General features: G+C 40.3%; 1 protein-coding gene across 6 annotated transcripts in view; it reads left to right on the top strand.

The window, feature by feature from the left end:
• Positions 1 to 25,079, top strand: part of enox2 (ecto-NOX disulfide-thiol exchanger 2) — a 163,390-nt gene extending 138,311 nt beyond the window's left edge. For all 6 annotated transcript variants that reach the window (XM_018694163.2, XM_018694161.2, XM_051072501.1 and 3 more), the window contains 8 exons: positions 2,023 to 2,129; positions 7,083 to 7,197; positions 9,799 to 9,986; positions 12,267 to 12,407; positions 16,544 to 16,600; positions 17,402 to 17,507; positions 19,660 to 19,745; positions 24,218 to 25,079. In XM_018694163.2, the coding sequence (XP_018549679.1) occupies positions 2,023 to 2,129; positions 7,083 to 7,197; positions 9,799 to 9,986; positions 12,267 to 12,407; positions 16,544 to 16,600; positions 17,402 to 17,507; positions 19,660 to 19,745; positions 24,218 to 24,349 (932 nt within the window). In that variant the 3' untranslated portion in view covers positions 24,350 to 25,079. The remainder of the gene's footprint in view (positions 1 to 2,022; positions 2,130 to 7,082; positions 7,198 to 9,798; positions 9,987 to 12,266; positions 12,408 to 16,543; positions 16,601 to 17,401; positions 17,508 to 19,659; positions 19,746 to 24,217) is intronic.
• The last annotated feature ends 99 nt before the right edge of the window (positions 25,080 to 25,178 follow it).

Raw genomic sequence — 25,178 nt, 5'->3', positions numbered from 1 at the left:
GTGGTCGATACAACTAGAAAAGCGCTATATAAGTACAGTCCATTTACCATTCAGTTGTGTCTCTAATGGAATATGTCGCCTTTAAAGGGTTAGTTCACCCAAGTCACAGGAGACATATTGTTGCTTAATCCTTCATGGTGTCTCACCATGCAGATAGTTTTCATTTTCTGTGCCCAAGTTTTGAGATATTGGCGTATTGATCTTCTGCTGCGACACTACGGTAGAGGTGCAGAGAATTTAATTTGTGGTGCTCAAAACATTGAAAAAAATACATTTCAAAGACTCAAAAACATTTTTGCTTTTCCTGAAACAATGTCCCTTTACTTCAGGATAATCCACAGGCCTCATTGAAGAGTTTCTATTCAAACTAATTTCTACTACTACTTTTTTTAACACACAAACAGTGTAATATACTTGCATATAAGCTGACAGCCCTGAGAATGTGTCTGCATGGTTCCTCTCTTCTCTGCCTTCACCATCGATCTGCTCCATCAAATTACAGGGTGCTAGGAAGATGCTATTGATCCTTGTAGCGTTCTCTCTCTCCCTGCTCAGCAAACACACACACACACACACACACACACACACACACACACACACACACACACATACACACATACACACATACACACATACACTTAGCTGGTGGTCTTATTGACTCCCCCCTTGTACATTAGGACCTCCGGAATACACAGACCACCCATACAATCCTCCATGACCACTCACATAACAACATATAGATAAGTGAAAGAGGAATGACTGTGTTGATGCACTGCAGCTAAGATATACCCAGAGCAGCTGTCATTATACACATTACATGTAAGACCAGTGGAGACCTCAGAGTTAAAGGTCTGATCCTAATAAAACACTTTGATCAAAAAAAAAAGCTCAGCTCAGTCCAGAGTAAAGTTTCTCTCTAGTCATTTTGTTACAGCTGTACTGGAGCTGTAACTTTCTGGGCTTGAAGCCTGCTATTGTTCCTATTAAAAGAGAACTCTGCATAGGGAAAGTAAATCAAGAGTACTGTGCTACTTCAACAAGGTGTCCCTGGGCAAGGTTCTTAACAGCCCACTGCTGTAGTGGAGCGGCTCAGTGGTCAACAGTGGCAGACTTGAAGTAGGTTATTTTTGGCAGCTGACAGTTGAGTAGAAAAATGTCTCTTGTTAAACAAATGTTGAACAAGAGAACAAGACAAAGTCTACAGCCAAACTAACAGCTCTGTCAGTCTTTACATAGGCAACATGATATTTAGCAGGTATAATATTTACCATTAGCATTCCAACTTGTTTAGCACATTAGCATGCTAACACTTGCTACACAAAATACAGCTGAAGCTATGTAGTATGAGCCTGTCCTTAGTTTTGCAGATATTTGGTAAGTATACAACAGCTGCCTGAAGATATCACTAATTGAAAAGTCTGGGTATCAACAAAGTTGGTCAAATTCATCCTGAGAGGGACATGATCATTTGTACCAAATTTCATGGTAATCCATTTGAGCAGTTGGCAAGACTGGCACTACAGTAAAGGTCAGAGGATCGTCATTAAGATTCATCATCTGGGCACAGTGGATATTTGTCTTAAGTCTGAGCCAAAGCAGTGGGCAGACCAGCATTGTTATCCCTACTGTGGAGCCACGCCACAAGCCTTGCTAATAAACATCAAATCAATAGTAGTAGAGCTACAGTGGGTTTTATTCTGTATGAACCAGTATGTCATGTATAATTTAAGTATGTTGGAGGAATGTATGATTTATTGAAGTTAAGTTTTGCGTGTGGGATCTGACCAACCATCTACAAGATGATGCACTGGCATCAGTCAGTAAGTAGATCACACGCTTACACACACATATAAAGACAGACAGACAGAGACATACACACACACACACACACACACACAGTTCTTTACATCCCCAGTTGACTCCACTTTCTCACTCCTCTGCTCCTTCCCACCTGCCCTCTGTCTTTCTCTCTCTCTCTCTGTCTCTGGATGGTCTCTGGTCCTTCCCTGCATCCCGCCACAGTTGAACAGATTGTGTCTGTATTCCAAGCTGCTTCCAAACAAAAGGCATGGGACCATTTCTCCAAAGCTCAGCGCAAGAACCTGGACATGTGGCACAAACAAGCAGAGGTTGGTACACTTTGATGTCATTCTGTTGTTTGATTAATGGAAAATTAGACTTTATCCCTTTTTGTTCAACGCCTGTCTCATTGTAAAGTTCTTTATTTTTCTATTAGTAGTTAGAATGTTTACATTAGGGCTACATTATGACACTCAAAGTGAAGTGAAAAGAGCAGACTCCTTGTTACAGTAAGTACTTTGAATGAAGCCAGCATACAGAACAGGTGCCTGCTCACTCCAGCCAGAGTAAGATCCAGATACTCCCGGGTCCAAACCTCTGGCCCTTCCTCCTCCTTCCCTCCTCCACCACTGCCCTCCCTCAGGAAGGGATACGAGCTGCTGGGTGAGTTTTCCATCTCAAAGGGTGTCCTGGATACAGGTAAATCTGTACAAGCCTCCTCCCCCTGCACCAAATTTGAGGTTATTTTTTTCTTTTTTGTGCATAATTAGCAGGGAACATCTTGAGACATAAAAGCGTATTCATTTTCAAATCTAACAGCATTTTTGTCATCCACTATCTGCTCACCATTTTTTCTCTCTGCCAAATGGAGCATTAATTAGCATGATGATGGGTTGTATGTAATGGAGGGTCTGGAGTGTGTTGCAGTCCTGGGTCTAATGGACTATATATGATCATATCTGATTGGTAAGTTCCTTTGAACGTTGGTATGGAAAAACAACAGTTTAAGATGTAATTTAGAATCTAATTCAGACATGCACTCACACACACAGTGATAACAGAATATCACACAGCAGAAGCACCAATCAACTTGTACAAAAACTTCTCTTTAAAAGGTAGGTGTTGCAAAGAAAAATTGTTTCCCTATTGTTCAGATTTGCAGCAGAATTGTGAAAATAGTCCAGTAATCTAAAACTTAGCCATTCTGTAGCAGCAACTGTTTGTTAGAACTTATCATGCTAATAATAACTTGGAGATCTCTTAATACACACTTGATGAGTAAATACAAAGCTGAATGATGCATGCTTATATGCAGATACTTGAGTACATGCCGGGTTTTGTGACATTAGTAAAGGCCACTTTTGTATTGTCATCCTTGAAGGTCTCTCGGGGATCTGCTCATTGGAGAATTGCTCTCTTCTATAAATAGATGGTTGTATTAAAATCTATTATGTGAATGGCAGTGAATGGCAGGCCTCAGGGATCTGTCCATTCTTTCTCAAACTTCCTTTGTGGAGTTTCTGTATATACACACACCATGCATACACCAGGGAGTACAGCATGACCAAGAGAAGAAACCACTGTGGGTGGACACTCAACTGCTGAATATGTCCATTCAGAACACATTGTTATGAGTAAATCCCCTAAATTGCATCCTGGTTCTAGTTTTAATCTTCCAGCTGGTTTACACCTTTATAATAATGTTTGAATAGACCTTGTCATTCAAAACTGAAACCACATAGATGAGTGAGAGGCAATAGATGAAGTCATTTGGACTCAAAGCTCTTGGTGTGGCCGAAATTGAGTCTGTATCTCTCTGCAGCTGTCTATTAGGGTTTAAGTAATTTCATACATAGCAGGGAATTAGCCCAGATCAGATGAGAGTGGTCTGTGTGTGATAGGTGAGGTCACACACAACTGTTGAAAGTTAAACCCTCCAAAGTAATTGAAATATAGATTAACAAGATCAAATATATTTTGCCACCCAGCTATCATAATCAATTTTTTACACTAACATTGATCAAATGACTAATTATTATTTGTTGAGTTATTGCTGGGTTAAAGCTGCATTTAATGTTATTTTAAACAAATTGTAAATAGTTGTATACTTAGACATTCAGATGGCACACTGCAATCCTGTCTTGAGTCATGTTTCTGGCAAATACCCACTTACATTTTAGCACTGGTTTAGTTTCCACCAACATCTGAAAAACATATCTGGGGTTATTGGCTTACTGGATATGAATCTCTTCACCAGCGATTTGTTTACTTCAGCTCTCAGTCATTTATTGCTGGGCTGGTCCATTCAGCTTGTCCGAGCTAGAAACTGCTGCCTTTGGTTATACAGTATATGTGTGGGTAATAAGAGCTCTGAGACTCAAACATAAATTCTGTGTGAAGGTCAGAACCAAAATAAATAATGGGCTGAAAGTGTCAGAAAGCACCATATAACAACAGTGGTGGGTGCTAATTCTCAATTCTTTCAGCACAACCAGTAATCCCTTGACATTACATGGAGTTATTTGATAAAATTTTCTGTTTTCCGGTAACAATGCATTTTATGTCAACCAACAATGATTGGTCTGCCAGAGCTGAAGGGTAGCAACCGTAGCAACAGAGACAGCGCAGACTACAGCAACTACAAGTATGGTGGAAAAACCTAGGAAGCGTCCAAGTCAAATGCTCCAGATAAAAAAGAAACTTGGCAGGTAGGACAAGCACAGGTTGTAATTACTCTCACTGCCAGAAGGGGGAGACAAAAGTTCCACATTGCAGTTTTGAATGTTGATTAAATAGCCTATGTATCTGACACACTGAAATAACGCAACTGTAGACTGGTTGTACAGTGGTGTTGCAGAGTGGAGGTTCTTCCCGGATAAACTATCTTTGACAAGTACTTACAGCCAAGTTTAATTTAGGCCTGTCATCAAGTTACTCACAGAATTAACATCAATTATGTGACAGCTGATATGACAAAAGTGCAGCACCAGCTAATACTGAGAAGCTGCTAGCTGAATGTTTTCTACACAGCTATCCTAATGATTATTTGTTAAGAGAATCTGTGTATTTTTACACCCTCAGTGTCTGAACTCAGAGGCAGTTCCCACTGCACCCAAATAATATCTCACATTCACACATGCTAATTTTCACTGGCTTTTGCAGCGGGATGTAGCACTATAGAGCCAGGCTGTTCATGGAGAAGAGCCAGAACACTAGCAGGCGGAGACAGACAAAACATAGCAGAGTACAGTAATGAAAGGATCAGATTTTGATCAGCATTATATTAACCAGTGCTGATCAATTAAAATATTCCCTGATCTACTAATTTCACATTGGTCATATAGACATGCCTCAGAGGCTGTAGTGTGTAGGACTGGGAGTCACTGGCAGTGTAAAGAGCATAGGTAAGTAAGTGCAGTTGCTGCTCATGGGTAGTTTATCATCAAATAGGCAGCCAGTTTCACTCAGTCATATTGTATATTCAGTCTGATTCTCTGGCCTAGAGGTGAAATATTGAGGAGCAAGCCGTGGTGTTGAGTACCTGCAGCTCCCAGGCAGAATCAGATAACAGCTGCCGCCCTCTATCAGTGTTTTTATGTGGTGTGTGTTCTTGTGTACATGCAGCTGAAGCGTGCGTGTGTGTGTGTGTGCACAGTGTGCTCCACACACACCAGATGGTTGTGTGTCTGCATGTGCTTGTGTGTGTAGAGTACCTGTTTGACCTCCGCCATGGGCTCAGGCTGATAACGTCAGCTGACAGATGGTTGTAAGTTTATTTACTCTTGGGCAGCTTTTTTCTCCCTTTAGCTTTTTAGGAGTATTTTTCAGCCCTTTGTTGTGAATATTTCTTTGATAGAGCACTCGCGTCTCTATCTACTGGTTTTGTTTGTACACACGTGTATTTCAGTGTGTACTTGTTTGAATTGTAGGGCAAGAACATGTTCATTCTGTTTCACTTGTGTTCTTTAACATGTTAAATGTGTGGACCTTTTATATCTAACCAGATGACCAGATGTCCTTGTTTATATTGTTGTATGTAACATATATAAATCATGGGGAGTAGTTAGCTTTAGCAAGGCAGTGATTGGTTACTAAAGATCAGTTAAGTGTTACTTTTTATGTGAAACCACTATATTAAAGTTCAAATATGACATTTAATCATTCACCACTTTAAAACCACTCTATAAACTGAATGAGCCAATTTGAAGTTGCAGCAGAGACCATTTTGCACACTTTCACAACCCACCCATGTTTACATGCTTGTCTGATCCTGTTCTCAGTGCCTCTGGTCTACTTAAATTGCATGGACATTTTTTATGACCCCCCACCCTGTGAGAGAAAAAATTAGTGTGTCTCCTTACAGCATAGTTAAGCCCTACTCTCTACTCTCCTGCTCCATTAGCATTAGATCTTTTGCTTTTAAAGGAAACACTATGTACCATTGTAGCTCAAACATCTACTCCCAACAGGGAATGAGAGCTGAATGGTATTAAAAGACCCATGCAAGCACAGATTCTCATAGACATTATATCCATGGCTTGGTGTAATGTGGGTAATGTATCGCGAGGATTTTGTTTTATTTGTTTTGCTTTTCTCTTGACACAGACCTGGAGGGTTCGGTCTCATTTACAGCCAATCCAATTCAGTGGGTTGACCTTAATCTTTAAACCATTATGAAACCTGTTTCTGGTTACTGGTCTCCAGACAGATGTAGTCATTAATGATTCTGTCTGTGAGGGTGAAATGAAATGAAATGGAAAAGGTTGGTATTTTACACTTAGTGCTGGTGTTTCCAGAGGTGCACTCAATTAGAATAAAACACAAGCATAAAAAACAACAGTAGACTTGATGTGCAGACATGTCATTCTTTGTCTTGGTGAATCAGCACCCTCTGAAGTTATCATGCTTAGACATTTTTGACAGCAGCTGTGGCTGTCTGTGTCATATACTCACTTAGCTGCATTAATGTGCTGTGTTCTTCAAATAACAAGTGAAGCACAAAACTGTGGGGTCTGGCTGTATTTGTGCTACCATCTGCCCTACTGCTGTGCCAGAGAAAGAATTGATCCCCAGCTCTGAGACCACCCTTTTCATCTTTATTCATCTACACTGTTCTGTACTGATCTGTTATAAGTATTCCTTACAGCTAATGCTTGACATTAACAGTGAAACCAAAGAAGTGCATCACTGATTATCCTACTCCTAGTGGAACCTACTAAAATGTGCTTCAGCCATGAGTCGTTGCAATTCTGACCCACCCCTCTTTACGTTGTGTTTTCCAGGAGATTAGAAACATGCACAACGAGCAGCTGATGGGCATCAGGCGAGAGGAGGAGATGGAGATGTCTGACGATGACATGGAGGACGCCCTTGACAGCAAGGACTCTGAGGACTCAGGTATGCAAATGCATTCACAGTTCAGCACTTCTATCAAGATGACAGGCCATACAGTGATCAAGATCTCCAGAGGATGAACACCAAGTTTTAAATAACTGAGAAACACCCCCCACCCCACCCCCACCCCTCAAGCATCTGACAACCATCTGACAGCTCCACATGAATAAGAACCACATTGAAAGTACATTAAGATGCTTACAGCACATATGCTTTACTGGGTTGATGATGAACATAGCTGCTAAATGACATCCATCAAAGTCCACCCTGGTGAAATGCACACATCTCATGAGTATGTATGTGTGAATCTGTCCACACCTGCCAGCTGCCATCTAATTTCAGATTGGGGCACCTCTGAAGTGCCATAATCTTGTGTTTTTCCCTGTCTGTTTGTGTTTGCTGAAATAACAAATGGTGCTGCTAATCTCTCAACCCCCATTACAATAACCCATAAGTCTACAGTAGTCACCAGGGCAACATGCTATACCCATCACCAGCACATGTAACATCATCTCTCATCTTGTGGTCTGTGTCTCTCTGCGTGTTGTTATGCTCTCCTCACATACTTTTTCTTCTTGCCTTTTAATCATTCTGATCTCTGCCATTTGCTAATATGACAGCTTTGCTAATCAGCATGCAAATGTATGTAAATGCAATCGTGAGCTCAGCCCCTTCTCTTTTGCAACCTTGCTATTTAGCTATCAGTCATTAGCATTGCTGTCAAAGATCTGTCATTTCACTCGATGCAACAGCATTGGCTGAGGTGACAGGTGTTAATGTGACACTTCTTGGTATTTGTGTTAACAGACTGACTGTTACACCCCCTTTACTCACTAACCTTTAAGCAAAGGGGCATGTTTACATGTCAACCAGCCCCGCTGAAAACACCTGTGTTATGACTGCAGCCTCTTAAAAAGTGAATCAATGCTCTGCGTCTGACTCATGTACAGAATAGAAAGCAAAAGAACCGCTCGTGTGCATGACTGTATGCCTGAAGGTGTGTGTGTGTGCACGCACGCCCCTGGATATCTGCAGGTCGATAGCGCTGCCTGTTATGTAACAGAAGGGGAATTGCTCAGAATCTGGCCAAGCGGTTGACATCTCCTCACACCAAGTTGATGAGGCTCTCAGATCAATACTCCTCTCACCTCAAACCTTCATTTTGCTGGGAGAAAAGTACACACAAACACAGTACGAACACACACACACACTCACCCAGCAAGAGTTCATTAACACTGCCAATGGGTCCTCCATGATAGACTGCAGGCAGCACTCATGAACACCCACACAAAACCTAACTAGACACGCTCTCATACACACACACACACACACACACGCACGCATGCACACACACATTCACACACACTCCCTCGTACAGGATGGGGCTTATCTCCCCAGTCCAGTCAGTGTATTGCACTTTCCCAAAGAGCTTCCCCTCAAGGCCCACAGGGGGAGAGCCCAGCTGATAATACTGGACATCTCTGGAGTTGAGCAGGTCTCATATAATAATAACTCCCACTGTCTCCTCTCTGAGCTCAGAGAGGAGACAGTGGGAGTTATTATTATATGAGACCTCAATAGGTCAGGTCAAATATGCAGTAAAGAGCTCTTGGACAAAACTCTCTGGGATTATCACAATTTTCAGTAGTCTGCGTTAATATACTATAGGTGTTTGATTATCTGATGTGGTGGAAGTATCTAAATGACAATTTCCTGATAGCATGGCAACATTGTACCTTGAGATTTTGGACCATTTTGTGTTAGATAGAGCCATTAGATGTAGACAGATATAGAGGACTGAATTTCAAATTTGTTTCAGAGAAATTTTGTTTTGCTCACCATTTAGGAATGGTGGATGGCTCTAAATACTATAATGCCCATGAGCCCAGACCACCCTTCAGACTGTGTCATTCACATTGTTGAATGTGTTGACAAAACACAGTTGCACAGGTACTGAAATAATCCAAATTGATACAAAATCCTATAGTAAATTGGTTAAAGCTGATTTTGTTTTTAGTTTTCTCAACAGCATTATTTGTAGCTTTCACCCACCTTTAGCAGGACACGTCCTACTACTTGGCTAATTGATAGATACAAGTTCTTGTCCTGAAATACACTGTCCTGTAGGAAGAGGCCAAGATATTTTTATCAGCAGACATCTATCAAGAGGACATTTGCCATTTTGTGTTTCAAGACACCTGAAATTTGCATAAAGTAAAATTGAGCTCTACTCTTTTGCCACCATGCTTGGAATTTTAATGCTTTAATGCTCACCTTCTCACAATCCTTTGTAATATCGCCGTGCTCAAACTCAAATGAACAAGGAGTAATCCAGTCACGACTGCAAATGTCACTGTGTAACAGATATATGACGTTCGTGTTTTTTTTTTTTTTTTTTGAAAAGAATACATTTCCACAAAAGAGTCAGGTCAGGGATAACTTGAGAAGAAAGGATCAAAAGACACACTGTGAAACCAAGACCCGGCTGGATTATAATTTGTGTGAGAGATGTAAACTGAACGACTGAAATGACACTTATATAAAATATTAAATAAATAGCAAATGCCACATTATGTACTGTTCTCTTTATGTATAAATCTCTAGGTGTTTCCCAAGCAGAAGCCTTAAAGGAGGAGAACGACTCACTGCGCTGCCAGCTGGATGCCTACAGGAACGAGGTGGAGCTGCTCAAGCAGGAACAGGGCAAGAACCAACCAATCAGGAGTGAGGAGGACAACACACACTCACAGCAGCTCAGCTTCCTACAGCAGGCTCTGCAAGGCATGCAGAAGGTTGTACTTATTATGTATATATACGCACACACAGACGCATACACAGATACTTTTTCTTCCAGTCATCCGTCCAACAATAAGTTTAATCTCCTATTCATTTCTGTTGTGCGCCAGATTCTTTTTAAGAACAAGGTCGCTCAGGTTAACCCATTGAATTTTCCATGCACAATGAAAAACTCAACTGTCATTTATTCATGAGACCCGGCACTTTAAATAAAACCAAGAGCTGTCTGGGAACAGGCAGAAAAGTACAGCTGTCTGGAGCAGCTGTTAGACTTTTATGAAGAGCTACTAAAAAATAATATTTTCAGATTTACTCTGGTTATTGGAAAGCTTATTCGCCATTGGAATAAGTTTTACTTGGGATTGGAGGGTTGTGTGCTATGATTCAAATGGTGCACAGATACTTCTTGGAACAAACCCAAGGCTATTAAAACTATTTCAGGCCATTTATTCAAAGGAAAGATAATGAAAAGTATTGGATTTTTTTTTCTTTCTTTGAAAATGTGCCTTGAATGTCATATAGTGATTTTGCCTCTAAATGCTGAGAGCATCCTCAGGCTCCCTTTTACAAATTAAACCCACCTTAATGGTTGGTATAAATATTTTGGGTTTATTTACATCATTCTTACATATTTATATAATGCAGCATATCAGATATTGTCAGGGATAACACAATAAAATCTTGGACTTATTTCTATTGTTACCCCTGGTCTTTATCAAGCCATGCATTCAGTGTCCAACATTAAGAAATATGAAAAAATAGGAACCAAAACACTAGAAAATAAAATCAAACAATTAATCAAATATTTTCAGGAAACAAGTTAATGTAAAAATGTCATAAACTTTCCAAAACAGAAATCGCGTCATGAAGTTGTACAGTTGTACAAGATGCAAATATACATTCAGTTGGCAGTTGATCAGGTCTAATACAACTACAACAGTTCTATAATAAATCCTTCCTTCATGACAGTGTTAATATTCAGTGACTGAAAAAGACAGTGTTTAAATCCTAGCAAGCAAGTTACCTGATTTAAGACCTGATAAGATTGAAACATTGGCTTTTACTGCCAAATAAGGTTTTTTTGAGCCATTATTGGGTTCCATTCACCAACGGAATCAAATCACATATCAATCCAATCACATGATCTTTATCAGCAGAGCAGACTGGGGAAAGTGTCCAACATGGACAATAAGTCCCTGACGTGCTCAGAATAAAAGAGAAATAGATTATATTTGAACATCTACAATTCTGCATCTGCTGATGAAAATCATGTGAAATGATCAAAAGAACAGCTATAGCCTTGTATTCTCAACAAATAAATCTTTAGGTTATAAGATGACCAACAATTTCCATGTGTAAAAGAACAAGCTTAAGAGTGTTAGAAAATGTACTTTGTAAATACTAAAGAACGACTCAATTGACTCATTCTGCCATTTGTCAGGTGTCCTCAGTTAGCTAGCTGTCACAGGTAGTGAAAATTATGATCGATCCACATTTAAAAGAAAAGAATCCATTAAGGCCCCACTGTTCATTTCTGCCGGTGGAGAGTAATTACCTTTCCATTTTACGTCTCTCACAGTGTTTTTATGAGAAGATTAGGTGAATGGATTAAATGAATTGGAAGGCACTGAAATTGGATACCTCTCCTTCCCAGGGTCCACATGTTGTATCACACAGCCACACAAATTGCAATGAAATGTTATCAGCATATACTGGCAACCTGTTTTCCTCTTTTGTGAATTACAGTGTGTATAACAACAACAAAAAAAACCCTCAATGTGTAGTGGTGCTGGCTGTAAAGACCCCCTGAGATGTGTAGACCCTCTTTTTTTGCTGAAATTAACATAGCGGGAGTTGAATCTTTTCATCTATGTTTAGCAGATAACTTTCAGAGGACAAATTGGAGATAAACACAGTTGTTAGTTATCAAAGCTTTCTCCAAACCAGCTCTTATGTTACCCAAAGCGCTGTTATATGTAATTTGTATTTTGTGTTAACAAGCAAAATATTTGGTAAATAAGATGGAACAGAATCCAACAATTGTTTTCTCTTTAGAAAATGTTTATTAAAGATGATTCACATCAGCATCTAATTGTTTTTTTGTAACAAGCTGAAGTTCCAGTTACTGGTGCAGGGATTACATGCTAAATATCAATAAAACAATTGACTTATTCTTCCTCTACTTTCAGAGCAGTTTCAGTGCGAGGTTAGCATCGTCACAGTTGGTTAATTCACTGTGGCATTAGTGGCTTACTTGTTCTCCCTTTTTTTTGCAGCAACTGTTAAAAATGAGAGAAGAATTAAAACAACGGGAGGCTGAGCTGGAGAAGAGTTTTGAGGACAAACAGCAGCTGAAGAGCCAGGTGCAGACTCTGAAGGAAGGTCTCCAGAACCTGCAAAACACACACGTAATGCAGGTAAGTTTGACAGGAGACACACTTGTATATGCTGGATTTCCTGAGAATGTGGAAAAGGGAAGAGTCTACCATGTTTCTTTAGTGTATTTCAAAGGGAAGTTCATTTCTGAGCTGCTTTCTTTGTGTGAAAGTGAACACTATCTAATTTGCACTTTAATAAGAAAGAAATTAGTCCAAGATGAGTTTCAGCGCATAGAAGATATTGTAGAAATAAATCATCAATAAACTAAAAGACAGAATGTGATAGTTGTAATATGTAGTTTTTGGTTGAGGAAATGACTCAATAATTTGAACTGGTTCAGAACTTATTTCTAAGCTCATCAGATATCCCAAAATAGCTATTTGGGTGCATCCTTATAATATCAACACCTGCGGGAAAGGGCCTACCACAGTGAGACAGACGATTTCTAACTTCAATCAGTGCTCTGGTGTTCCCATTTTCCTCCCAGGGTGTTTAATTCTTTTTTCTTCTTTCTTCGACTCTTTAATTTATAATTTCCCTCCAAAAAAGTTTAACAGCCTTCAAGTTTTATGCGGCTCAGTAAAATTATGATGATGAAAAGTTTATGGCTTCTCCTCATTTAGCTTTTATTATTAGTGTGCAGTAATGAGAGGCACATTTTCAACCAATAATCATTTGAAAAACTGTTTACCATAATTTGTGGGTAAACACTTCTCAGACAGTTTTTCAGTGTCCTTCAAACTTTGTTCTACATTACTATGAAGAAACCATTTTAGACAGTTTATACTGACAAAAAATATCTACTACTAAAGCTAAGCTAATGTTGGCTATATTAGGTCTTTGGTGCTGAAATGATTGGTTGATTAATCAGTTAGTCATTTAACCGATAAAACTTCAAAACATTCACTAGTTTATTCACCAGAGAATCTGTAGGTTTTGGACTGTTTTTTGAAAATGTTACCTCTGGCTTTGAGAAATTATGATCATATTATATCATATATTGGCCAGTAACAGATGCCTTCTTAATGCACTTCCACTGTAAGTGATAGGGGACATAAATTAAAGGATAGGTTCTTGTGTTTTTTAAGTGCATGATAAAAGATGCTCACATGCCCATTCTGCATACACACTCAAACAGCTTTTGTTTGCTGTAATCATTCACTCAATGACCAGTATGGTCATTAAAAATCCCTTTCCAACATGCCTGCCGTGTAAAAGATGAGGGATAAAGTCTACCAACCCCGTTCTTTGCAAAAATACATTCTAAAGTTTATACCCAAAGTTAATACGAGGCTTGAACTATGAGTTAGCGAATAGCTTACAAAGTTAGTCGTTTAGCATTGAATTGCCTCTTTGTGTTTCTGTCACTTGAACTCAGACTGTTGAAGTCTCAGATAAACACAGAACGAGGACTTTGGATTTTCGCCCATCACTTACATTGGAGACATGTTAGGAGGGGATTTTTAATGGCCAGTACAACCTGAAGGATGGTTACAGCAAACAAAAGCTGTTTACTCTATGGGCATGTGAGTGTTGTTTTAAGATGCACTTGAAAAAATAAGATCCTATCCTTTCTTAAGGAGTGACTTACACCTGCTCATTGGAGGTTACAGTTCATTCAAACTAAGCTAAAACATTTAAAATAACTATAGTAACATATATAGAAATTAGTCTTACATAATTTTTAATTTCTAAAATACATACTACATACTCCAAAAAGTTAATTAACCACCCCTTTTACTGTAACATAAATATTAAAGGCAGTTTAATAATTTGTGCTCTTCTACCAGACAGGATGTTTCTCTCTCCTGTGTATTTTGTCCAGTTCTCTGAACTGCATGTTCTCACTGCAGCCACATTAAAAAAACAGAAGATATCCATTTCATTCCCTAACTAGAAACATATTGAGCATGATTGACCGCAGTAAAATTGCTTCCTTATTTGTCTGCAGCTGAGAATTTATGTCATATTGACCACCAGCAACCCAGTCACGTACTCTCATTCCTGAACATTTTGTCCTGGCATCACACAGAGCAGTCATTTTGTTTGAACTGACCAAGAGGCAGCGACTAAGACATCACACTGATCTCACTATGTACACAGAGTAATAGTGTGATCATCAGATATGGAGATATTACCAGCAGAAGACACTGTACTAATGTAAACCACTGGTGCTGCCTCAGAGCTGTTACAGGCCACATCATCAGTTAGAGCCACTCCTTGTACATTATTCATCCAACCCAACATCACATTTGTTATTTGACTGAATGCGTTGCTTACATCAACGCATGTTTTTCACAACAAAACTCCATCTAATATTGATTAGTGGTGTGCTATATTACTACGAGAGTACACTACCAAATACAGTGCACCACAATCTGCAATCTTATTAAACACTTTCAAGTTTCAAGGGTCATTTTTCTCTGTTAGACTTGTCATGTTTACTAATGTTTCAGGTGTTGTCCCATATTCCCAGCATTCAAGCGCTAATGTTTGTTAATGTTCCTTCTGGTTCGGTGTAATGAGAGGAAGGGCTGTCATTAAAATGAGCCTCAGGTTCAATCGCCTATTAAATTGGATAATAACACAAGCAAGAGGCTCTCAATCCACGTGGGGAGCTGCTCCATGTGTTGTCTTCTTGCTCTGAGATGTACGAGCTGACTGTAGGTTTCATACAACGCAGAGGTGAATTTGTAATTTGCTAACTTTCATGCCTTCAGTTCTCCCTCACTGGTCCAATCACTGTCCCTGCTGTCACCGAGCTGTCACCACACATTACTAGACTGACACCAGTGCAGGTCACTGGGGCTTTTAACCTTGTTTATTATTATAATCAGTAATCGAGTGCTGCATCTGACACCTACTAACTTACTTACTAACTTTCTAAAACTGACATTTGTCTGACATTCATGCCCACTTGAGGCAGTGATTGGCCAGGTGTGCAGAGGTGTGAAGAGAGACTGTCCAAAAGTGTTATCCCCATCTTTAAACCTCACTAACAAGAGGCATTTCACCTCGTCTTTGATTGTGACTGTTTAGATCAGCTATAAACACTTTTGCCTCCAGACAGTCAGACAACACCTCGTTTAGTTAATTAGTTTCAATCATACCAGGGACGTCAATTCAAACTTTTGTTATAATGTGGGAAGAATTGAAACATTCAAACTGTTGCGATTTTTTTGAATTTAGAATTGAGAGTCTTAAAGTGCAACAGACCATCTGAAGTAGTTTGGCGTTTAATCCAGCAGAGGACATTTTTAAAATTCACTATTAGCTTAACCCATTGCTACCCGACTGACCTTTAGTAAACTAGGCAAATTAATCAAATGGAGGAAGACACTAGTGAGCAAAGCTGAGCTGATTGGGGAATTGTGACACCAAAGCAGCTGAGAAGCAGCGTGTGCAAGTCGCACTGTCATTGGCAAAATTGCCAACAAAGAGGAGGCTGTTACTGAGTGAATTATTTCAAACAAATCACATGTTAGTTTGAATTTGTTTCTGCTTGACTTTTTGAAAAAGTGAAAGCCCTAGAACATTTTAAGTAGTACTTTAAGTAGTATTCATTATGACAATGGATGTTCATGTGTAAAACTGATTGAATAACCCTTTAGTGGATTACTCATGTAGTCTCTATATCTATTTATGTTCAGAAAATAGTCAAAAAATGCTGTTTCAGAGTCCAAGGTTGCATCCTCAGTTTGCTTATTTTGGTCATCCAACTGTCAAAAAAGCCACAGACAACAATACAAACCAGGGAAAGGCAGGAAATCCTCACATCTGTCAAGCTGGAACCACTGACTATTTGGCCTTTTTCCTTGATAAATCAGTTACCACATTGTTGATGAATTTGCTGTCGATGGTCTATCTAATTATTTCAGCAAATATATTTCCAAGACCATCAAGACCTACAAAGTATTGCATTGTTAGACATTTAATAGCTGACTGTTTGTGCCAATTTTGACTCAAGAAGACATAACTATATCCATATGGAGTCCAGTGTCTTGTTTATTCAAAATCAGCACATTTCTGGACATTATTCTAGAGATAAACAATGCTTGTATTTGTCTGTTTTTGCACACCATGCTGTGCGTAGCCACACTCCCCCATCTGTCTACATTAGCACTTAGCTTGTTTCTCAGTGGCTTATCCCTCATATGTTTCTAATGTGCCGCAGCTGGAGATGTCGAAGCAGGATGACAGAGGCGGCGAGGAGAGCGCTAATCAAACCAGTGTAAGTAGAAAAAAACTTGATCCCTCCCCACTCCTCTACAGATATTGTTTGTGCCCTCATTCTCTCTTCATGTTCCTCTTCCTCCTCTGACTTTCCTCTCTAACCTCTTCCAGTGACATGACAGATCATTACAGGCCAATCCAGTTCACTACAACTGCATTTGTCATTGCATAAATCACCCAGACACAACTGGGCTAGGAGATAAAGGAGTCATAAAGTCAGAATGGCTCGCACATGTGCATATGTCTACACACCCACACACTGACACACACTCGCAGGGTGTTATGGATAGATTAAAAACAGAAAAAGGCCACAAGGCATCCCACACCATAAGTGGAAATAGTACGCACAATACAATGTAGGACAACAAACAGACAAAAACTCTTCTGTCATTCCCCTGCCTGTCAGAGATCTGAAACAAACAGCTTGATCATTTGCCTTCCAAGTTTCTTCCCCTCTCCCTCTTTTTGTTCTTCTTACACTCTCTTTCTTATGTTTGTGTGTGTGTGTGACATGCATTTCATCCCTCTATCAGAGTTATAGCTGCTGGCTGAATGTTCTCCCTCGCCTCATTATCCTCATCCTCATTGTCTCCTCCATATTGATGTGTTGGTGTTGAAACTTTCTGATGTGTTCATTCCACTTATTTGTGTTTTGATTGTCTTTTTATTGTGCGCCATTCTATCATCTTAAATTCAAGCTTGTTTACCTCACGTCAGCCACAATTAAGTTGTGGCTGGCAGCAGATTCATTTAAGGTAACTGAGTGTATATATGTGTGTGTGTGTTTGTGGGTGCGTAGGAAGCAACGGTATCAACAGTGGTGTCCTGCAGTCAAGAGAAGGAAGGTCCAACAGAGAAGAATCCACCGAGTCCTGTTCACTCGGAAAGGGAAGCTCTGTTAGTAGGTACGCTGACGACTCTGGACTCGTGCACTGCCACTATCACTTAGATGTAACCTTTGTAATTTTTGTATTTTTCCCTCTGAACTGCTCAGAAGTCATAGAGAGTAAATACAAGCAAACACACATGCATTGTTATTATGTATGTCCAGGGATGTTTTGAGGTTTTCCCTTAGTTTTCTGTGTGTAGTAATTGGATTAATTGTACATTTTAGGAATATGCACCACAACAGCACAATATGAAATTGAGTATTTTTTTAAAAAGCACCAGTATGTGTCAAATGGACAATGTGTCATCTGACCATCCCTAAAGGCAATGGTGTTTATTCTTGCTCCAGCTGGCCACTTCGCTATCCTTGCTACCTCCTGGTTGCATTCGACCACCCCCCTCATCCTTTTCATTGTTCAATTGTTTGTGTTTTTTGTATCTTTGTAGTCTTAGTGCAGTTCGTAATACAAATGGGGATAACACTGGATGCACACTCGAAAGAAGAGATTAATATAGAAGTACAAATCCAACCAGCATTCATATAACTGTACACCTGATGACCAATGGCTACATAAAATGGGTGTTATTGTATCATAGTCTGTTGCAGACAGTTAGAAAACTGCTGGGTGTTGCCCCCAGCCCCTTCATTTGAAGCATACAGAGGCCTTAAGGTGTGTTCTGCAGTAATGCCTCCACTGGGGCCTGTGTCAAAATCAGCTTTATGTGAACCTTTATTATTTCAGGTTATATTGAGACTACATAGTGCACATTCCTCAATAAATTTATGTGATACCATTTTATAATTAACAGTCATTCTTTGGGTCAGGACATATTTCAGCGTAGGGTTACAGCTTGGTCTCTGGAGCTGCAGGCACTGCCCTTAATGGGTGCTTGAATGGGCCAAGATAGTATAAAATTCACAGAATTGTGGGAAAGGGAGGTCAGCTGAGTTTTGCCTAGGGCAGTTCAACAGGTTACTATGCCCATGGCATCGTGGAAAACTAGTAGCAGGCGTGTGAGCTATAAAGACTCAAGCAAATATTTTTGTGTTTGCTTCACATACAGCACAAATCAAACCTTACAGATAGAAAAACGCATACAGTTATAGCTATTTCATCTGCTACTGTTGAGAATGAGCTACAAATTGCATGACATTGTAAAGCATAAGCTTGGGATTCCCATCACATTCAGAACAATCTAATAATCAAAGTTTTCATTTATCCCCAAGACTCAAAAGAGGAAATGTGTAAAACAAGTGAAACAGTTGGAGTTTCTGTTAACCTCAGAAAGTGTTTCATGTTCATCTTTCATCAGTAAAACGAGAATGACTCTGAGTGTTGGTATGAGCTCTGACACTCACTCACATACTGGCAATCTCCACACACATGGAGTGGGTGCATGTTGATACAGCACACACCTGCACTGTCAGTTGAAGAACATATTCATTGGTTCTTTAAGGCAAATAAACACAGACAGCAAAACCACTCCAATGGGTGAATTCATGCAAATGAATCAACATGAAATTCTACTTAGTGTATCTGAATGCACGATTAGACTCCCAGTCAGACTCTTACTCATTGTCAGTGGAGCAGCTCCAGGCTCATACATTGTTGTGCTGAAGTATCGACTGACCTCCTGCAGGTGGCAAAAATGAGGTCCTGAAGTACTGTTTTCCTCTCAAAAGTCTCCAGTGATTGTGGTTATTCTTGCCTTAGTGTTTGTGTCAGTGGAAAGCTTTGTGATTTTATCACTGTTTGTGTTTCAACTGTTGGTCCCTCACTGCGCCATAGGTGGTTAGTAAGCAGAGGTGGAGGATTATCTCTCTCCTGGCCCTATCTATGAGCTGATAGCAGATGGTTTGTTTGAGCTTGGGGAGAGTATGGCTTTGATGAGAGACAACGGCATCAAAGCCGTCATTAAACACTCCCTCTAATCTGGATCCACAATATACAAGAGGCTCTTAACAGTACTGGGACTCTGGGAGAAGCCACTCGAAGCTTGTGTTACACTCAGGCAGAGGAGAGGAGAAGGAGTTAGATAAACTGGTGCTGTGAACATCCTTTGGCAGCTTGTTAATATTTGACAGGTGACAGACACTGGAGGTATGTCACATGTCTGCGCATTAACATCTTTGCATGACGTGTGTGTTTTTTTTTTTTCCTACTTCAGGGATCATATCAACATTCCTGCACGTCCACCCGTTTGGAGCCAGCATCGAGTACATCTGTTCCTACCTGCAGCGTTTGGACACCAAGGTAACAGACTCACATGACTCAAAACTTCCATGGTGGAGTAGATTAGCAGAGCTGGCCTTCAGCATCACTCTAAATTACATACACCCATACAGACACAGTGTCAGTCCCCCCCACAGGGCTGACATATGGGCTTGTTGTGTGCCAGAGTCCTGCTGTGCAGTTGAGACACAGCCCCTCGATGCAAGCAGTGCTCCTTAATGCTTTTCCAGCCCTCTCCATACAAATGGATTCATTTTGCAGAAGAGCACTTCAGGTGAAGCCAAAGCACTTGCAAGGAATAGTTTGCCATTTTATAAAGTGATATTGATCTCCTCATCTAACTCAAGCAAGAAAGTGAATGCAGGATACAACAAAACTTAGCACACCCCTGTGCAATATCACTAAAATGTTGAAGTGTAGGGCATTTGATCTTTCGTCTAACTGAAAACAAACTAGTTTGATAGACTACACTAAAAATACAAGTTAAAGCAACACAGTGTAACTTTTGCAGAGCAACAGCAGCCTCTGCAGCCACAAGTGATAATTAACTCTGTTGGGCTTTGAGGCCGAGTGGTTAAGCGGCTTTCATGTACAGAAAGCAAAGCCTTTCAAACACTTGACCAGAGCTCTGCCTGCATCAGTCCCACTCACTGAACTGAAACATGGCCGAACAGTGTAAACACATGATCCCCAGCCTCCACAACTGGAGGTGCATTGGTTGTAACAAACACACCAAACTCCATTTAGAATTCTTGATGTTTTCAAAGTATTCTCGCTGGATACTGGAGATGAACGCTGGTTTTTAATGGCATCAAAGTCTCTTTAAGTTATACACTTTCGCATAACTCTTGAACATGCTGGGCCTGATTCCAGCCGTTTAAACGGCTGACTAGCACTCAGGTTGCACTTCTCATAGGAGATCAATGAACAAGTATTCAGGGCACTAAGTGAGAATGACAGAGGGACTATTCTCCCCCTTACAAGTCAATGCACCACCAAATGATTTTGAAGCTATTAGTGTAAGGTAAAGTAGTTGTATAATGATGCTATACAGCTGAATTGCATGAACAGGATTATAAAAGAACTGTTAACACCACAGCTTTCTCAGTTTTGGCTCAACATAGTAAGGAACTGCCTGCACAACTAAGCAGCCAGATTGTGAGACTTCATAAAGATGGGAGAGGGTACAAGAGTGTCAGGGGGCCACTGAACATAAGCCAAAACACAGTGGCAGCAGTGGTTAGGAGGTAGAGGAAGAGCCATACTACCAATAACAGAAGGCGGAGTGGCCGTCCTTGTAAAATAACGCCACACACAATTTGCTATTTACGCAACCTTGCACTGAAAAACAGATGGGTAAGTGTTTCTTACTTGGCACAAGGATTATCTGTGAAAACTTGTGTTTAAGTGACTGATCAGACAGTGCGAAGGACGTTGCATGAAATCAACCTCTTCGGGCAGTGTCCAAGAAGCAAGAAGAAAACCATTGCTCGCAAAATGGCACAAAACTGTAAGATGAAACTTTGCCAAAGAACATGAAAGGAGGCCTGATGAATATTGGCAGCACATTCTTTGGTCAGATGAAACAAAAATAAATTTGTTTGGATCAGATGGGGTCCAGCATGTTTGGCGTGGACCTGGCCAAGACTACCACAGTGACTGCATAGTGCCAGCCATGAAAAGTGAAGGTGGGAGTGTGCTGATATGGGGCTGCATGAGCGCAAAATATGACATTTATAAATGGCACTATTAATGCAAGTATGTGTACCCAAATGCTGAATGAAAAGATGACTTCCAGTCTCAAGAAGCTTGGCAGGAGAGGATTTTTCCAACATGACCATGGTCCCAAACACACTGCAAAAATCACACAAAAAGAGTTTTTAAAGAAGAAAAAAGTGAAAACTATGACCTGGCCAAGTATGTCCCCTGACTTGAATCCAACAGAAAACCTTTGGAGTTTTTTAAAGCTGAAGGTTGAGCAACAAAACCCCTCCAGCAAAGAGCAGCTGAAAAGAATCATTTGTGAAGACTGGCAGAACATCTCACCACAGATTTGTGCTAGACTGGTATTATCCATGCCCATGAGGATTGAATCTGTCATCAAAAATAAAGGCGGGCATACAGAAATAATAGATTTAAAAGAAAAGAAATCACAAATGAAAGCTGTACTGACTTTTGTTGAAATTGGTCCTTAAATATGGATTTTGATTACAGTATACATAGTCAAACGTGTCTGTGTTTCAAATGAATTGGCTTCACTATTGGGTTTTGCTGTAGAACAAACACAATTGTAAATGGACAGGAATTGTAATCACTCAACATTTCAGTGACTGACAAGGGGTGTACTCAGTTTTGTTGTTTACTGCATTTCCCAAAATGTCAGACTTATCAGGAGCTAGGTGTAGATTGTGTGAATTGACTAGGGATAGGTTGAGATAACTGGTTCCATTTTGGATGCACCTCCCAGTCAGCAAAATTCCCAGTTTCATTAAGTTCAAACACTAATGAATCTCTTATCAGACCTTATATCTCTCCTATCTCTCCTCACACTTTTTCTATTAGCAAAGGGCAATGGAAAACATGTAGCTAGCATCCTTTCTTTATCAGACTGTTGCTGGTTAAGATAAACAGACGTCACAGACAACAAATTAGATCAGCTGTAGGTAATTAATGTTAATTCTATAGCAGCTAAAGTGAAAAGGTTGGCTGTTCTCTGGTTCACATGAACTCAGATTGTGAGTGAAAAGACATCTCTGTGTTTTTGTAGTTAGTAACCTCAAACTCTCTGCACAATCACATGAAGCGTTGGACTGCACATGCATGTAAGGAGGGTTTTTAAACTCACTCACTTCTACCTTAGGTTACAAACTTATCAATCACGTCTCACAGAATCCAAAATCCCTCAAAAATCTTAATAGTTAAAATTTAACTTTGGAGACAGTTTCTCTCACATTTCTGTCCTGAAATGTCATAGCTATATGTCTAGCCATACCTGGCTAGTTGTATGATTTCCCCTGACACTGGAACATATTAAAACTAGATCCTTCATCCCAACACTTCAAGCCAAACACTACCCTCAATCCTCAGACACCCTCAGTTTCCACTCTGTCTGGTCGAAGCACAGCTATTTTATCCCCATCTTTCTGAGGAGGCATTTTAGACGTATTATCGCTCCTCACTGCCACTTACATGAGGCTTTCAAAATGCCAACTTTCAATGTCACCTCCAAAAGGTAACACTAAGATTAATGGCCTTTTCCACTATCCACCTCCGACAAGAAGACCTTCAGGAAAAATGGCAGGTGTCTCCACTCCCTTTACAGTCCCAGTCACTGACCAAACAGACGACGCATTAAATATCTGTGAAACCTCAGACTCCAGGCTTCCTCCAACTTACACATTATTTGGAAAAAATGTATTATCTGCAAAAACTTTGGCTACAAGGTTGCCCCAAGAAAGTAGTGTTCTTTGAAACAACTGTTGAGTATGCTCGTCACTGCCCTGACTCATTCTCACACATGCAAAGAATAGAGTGTGACTGCTTTCTCTCATGCCTTTTGGGTTTTTCAGTCTAGTGTTCATGTGTTGGGTCGAGTATGTTTGTGTGTATGTAAGCGTACGCCCACGCTTGTCTGTCTGTGTGCGTCTGAGTTTGCCTGTGCATCTGTTGTTCCCACACCGACTCTCCGCTACATACATCAAGCAGCCCACAGAGTTTTGTCAATATCATTGGCTAGACTCCCCAACAACAAGCCCAATCCTCTCTGCTTATCTAGTGGCTCCAAAAACACAGCTCCATTGTGTATAATGACACGCCAGTCCTTTCTCCGTGATGGAACTTAATGCATCCTGACATCAGCACAGGGCTTGAACAATTTAGTTATTAATGCAAGACACTGTGGGTCGTCTACAGCGGCTCCAACAGCGCATTTTGGCTCTGTCACCTCACCTCCTTAGCCCACCCGAGTGGTGTGGGCCAGATTACACTCAGTCAGGTGGCTGCTATGCCGTCACACTCTTGCTAAAAATTTACTTACACTATGATCCTGCAATTGCAGTGGAGGTGTGATTGGTGTGAGTGAATTTTTTGTGTCTCTATGTGAGTAGAGAGGAGTTGTGGAGTATGTAAAAAGATATTTAAAAAATAGTGTGAATATTTTTAATATATGTGTCTTAAAAAATGTGTGTGATACCTATCAGTCTTGAACGTCATGGAACTCTTTCATTCACTCATTAATTTGTAAAACGTTGTGTGAACACTAACCAGATTAGAAATGAAACAGTCTATTATTATTCCCTTGGTCTGGATGAACCAAATGAACCAAACTACAGGTATAAATGTAAATGACTCTAAAGTTACTTTGAATTTATGAATGTGTACAGACAAATCAGTTTAATGCTTGTGGATATTTGCTCTGTGTGTGTGTGTGTGTGTGTGTGGTGTGTGTGTGTGTGTGTGTGTGTGTGTGTGTGTGTGTGTGTGTGTTTCTGCAGATTAACCCCAGTGAGGTGGAGGCTCTTCTGTCCCGCCTGCCCTGCACCTTCAGACAGGAGCTGACCGGGGTTGGAGCCAGTCTGGAGAAACGCTGGAACTTCTGCGGCTTCCAGGGCATCAAGAGCACATAGACTCTGCCGGTGACACTTCTGGGACGCTCAAGTGACGACAGGCAGACGAGGCAGCACAGAGATACTGTAGAGATGTGAAAGAAACAGTATAAAGCCCACAAATATCAAAGTCTGTGGACTGAACCTGACTGTACAAGGACACAGAAAGGCTGAGCACAGATCTCAGATCAGGAAGGAATGTTACATGAGCATTTCAGGGACTCTGTGTAGGTGGCAGAGACGTTAAAAAAAAAAAAAAACTGCAGGATTTCCATGGTTACAGGAATGTTGACACCAAATCCACGGTGATGAAGTCTTCATGAGGTTGCACTCGCGGTTTCTCAGTGCAAAACATTTTTAGACATAACGACTCATTGGGAGTCACAGAAGAGCACCGATTCCTACAGTCACTGGATTATAATGTAGTTATCACCCACATGGGCAGGGCATTGTACATTCTGAGCCTACGGTCGGCTCTGTATGGTGTCAGTGTGGGCCAGGACTACAGGGCTAACACAAGGAGGGTTATCAGGGTCTGACTGAACACTTCAAATTTCCGAACCCTTTGGCCTCTCTCCTCTCTTTTTGCTGTTCCTGGTTTGTAACATAGATCAAAAATGGATATATTTCTTCATTTTCTGTAAAGGCTGTTAACAGTTGCATAGAATCATTTGTTGTAATACACTGTAAATGCTTGAATGATATTTTTGATTATAAAAGATGTTTGAGTATATAAAAATGTTTGAGTTTATTTTTGTATGTCTGGTTGTGTTTGTGTGTGTGTGTGTGTGTGTGCATGTTTGTGTGATTCTAGTGTGGTTGTACAAACATCTTTAAGCCTGCCAACCTC

This window comes from Lates calcarifer, linkage group LG8, assembly GCF_001640805.2.
Source record: "Lates calcarifer isolate ASB-BC8 linkage group LG8, TLL_Latcal_v3, whole genome shotgun sequence".
Classification (NCBI taxonomy): Eukaryota; Metazoa; Chordata; class Actinopteri; family Centropomidae; genus Lates; species Lates calcarifer.
This window is presented reverse-complemented; position numbering and strand designations above follow the sequence as displayed.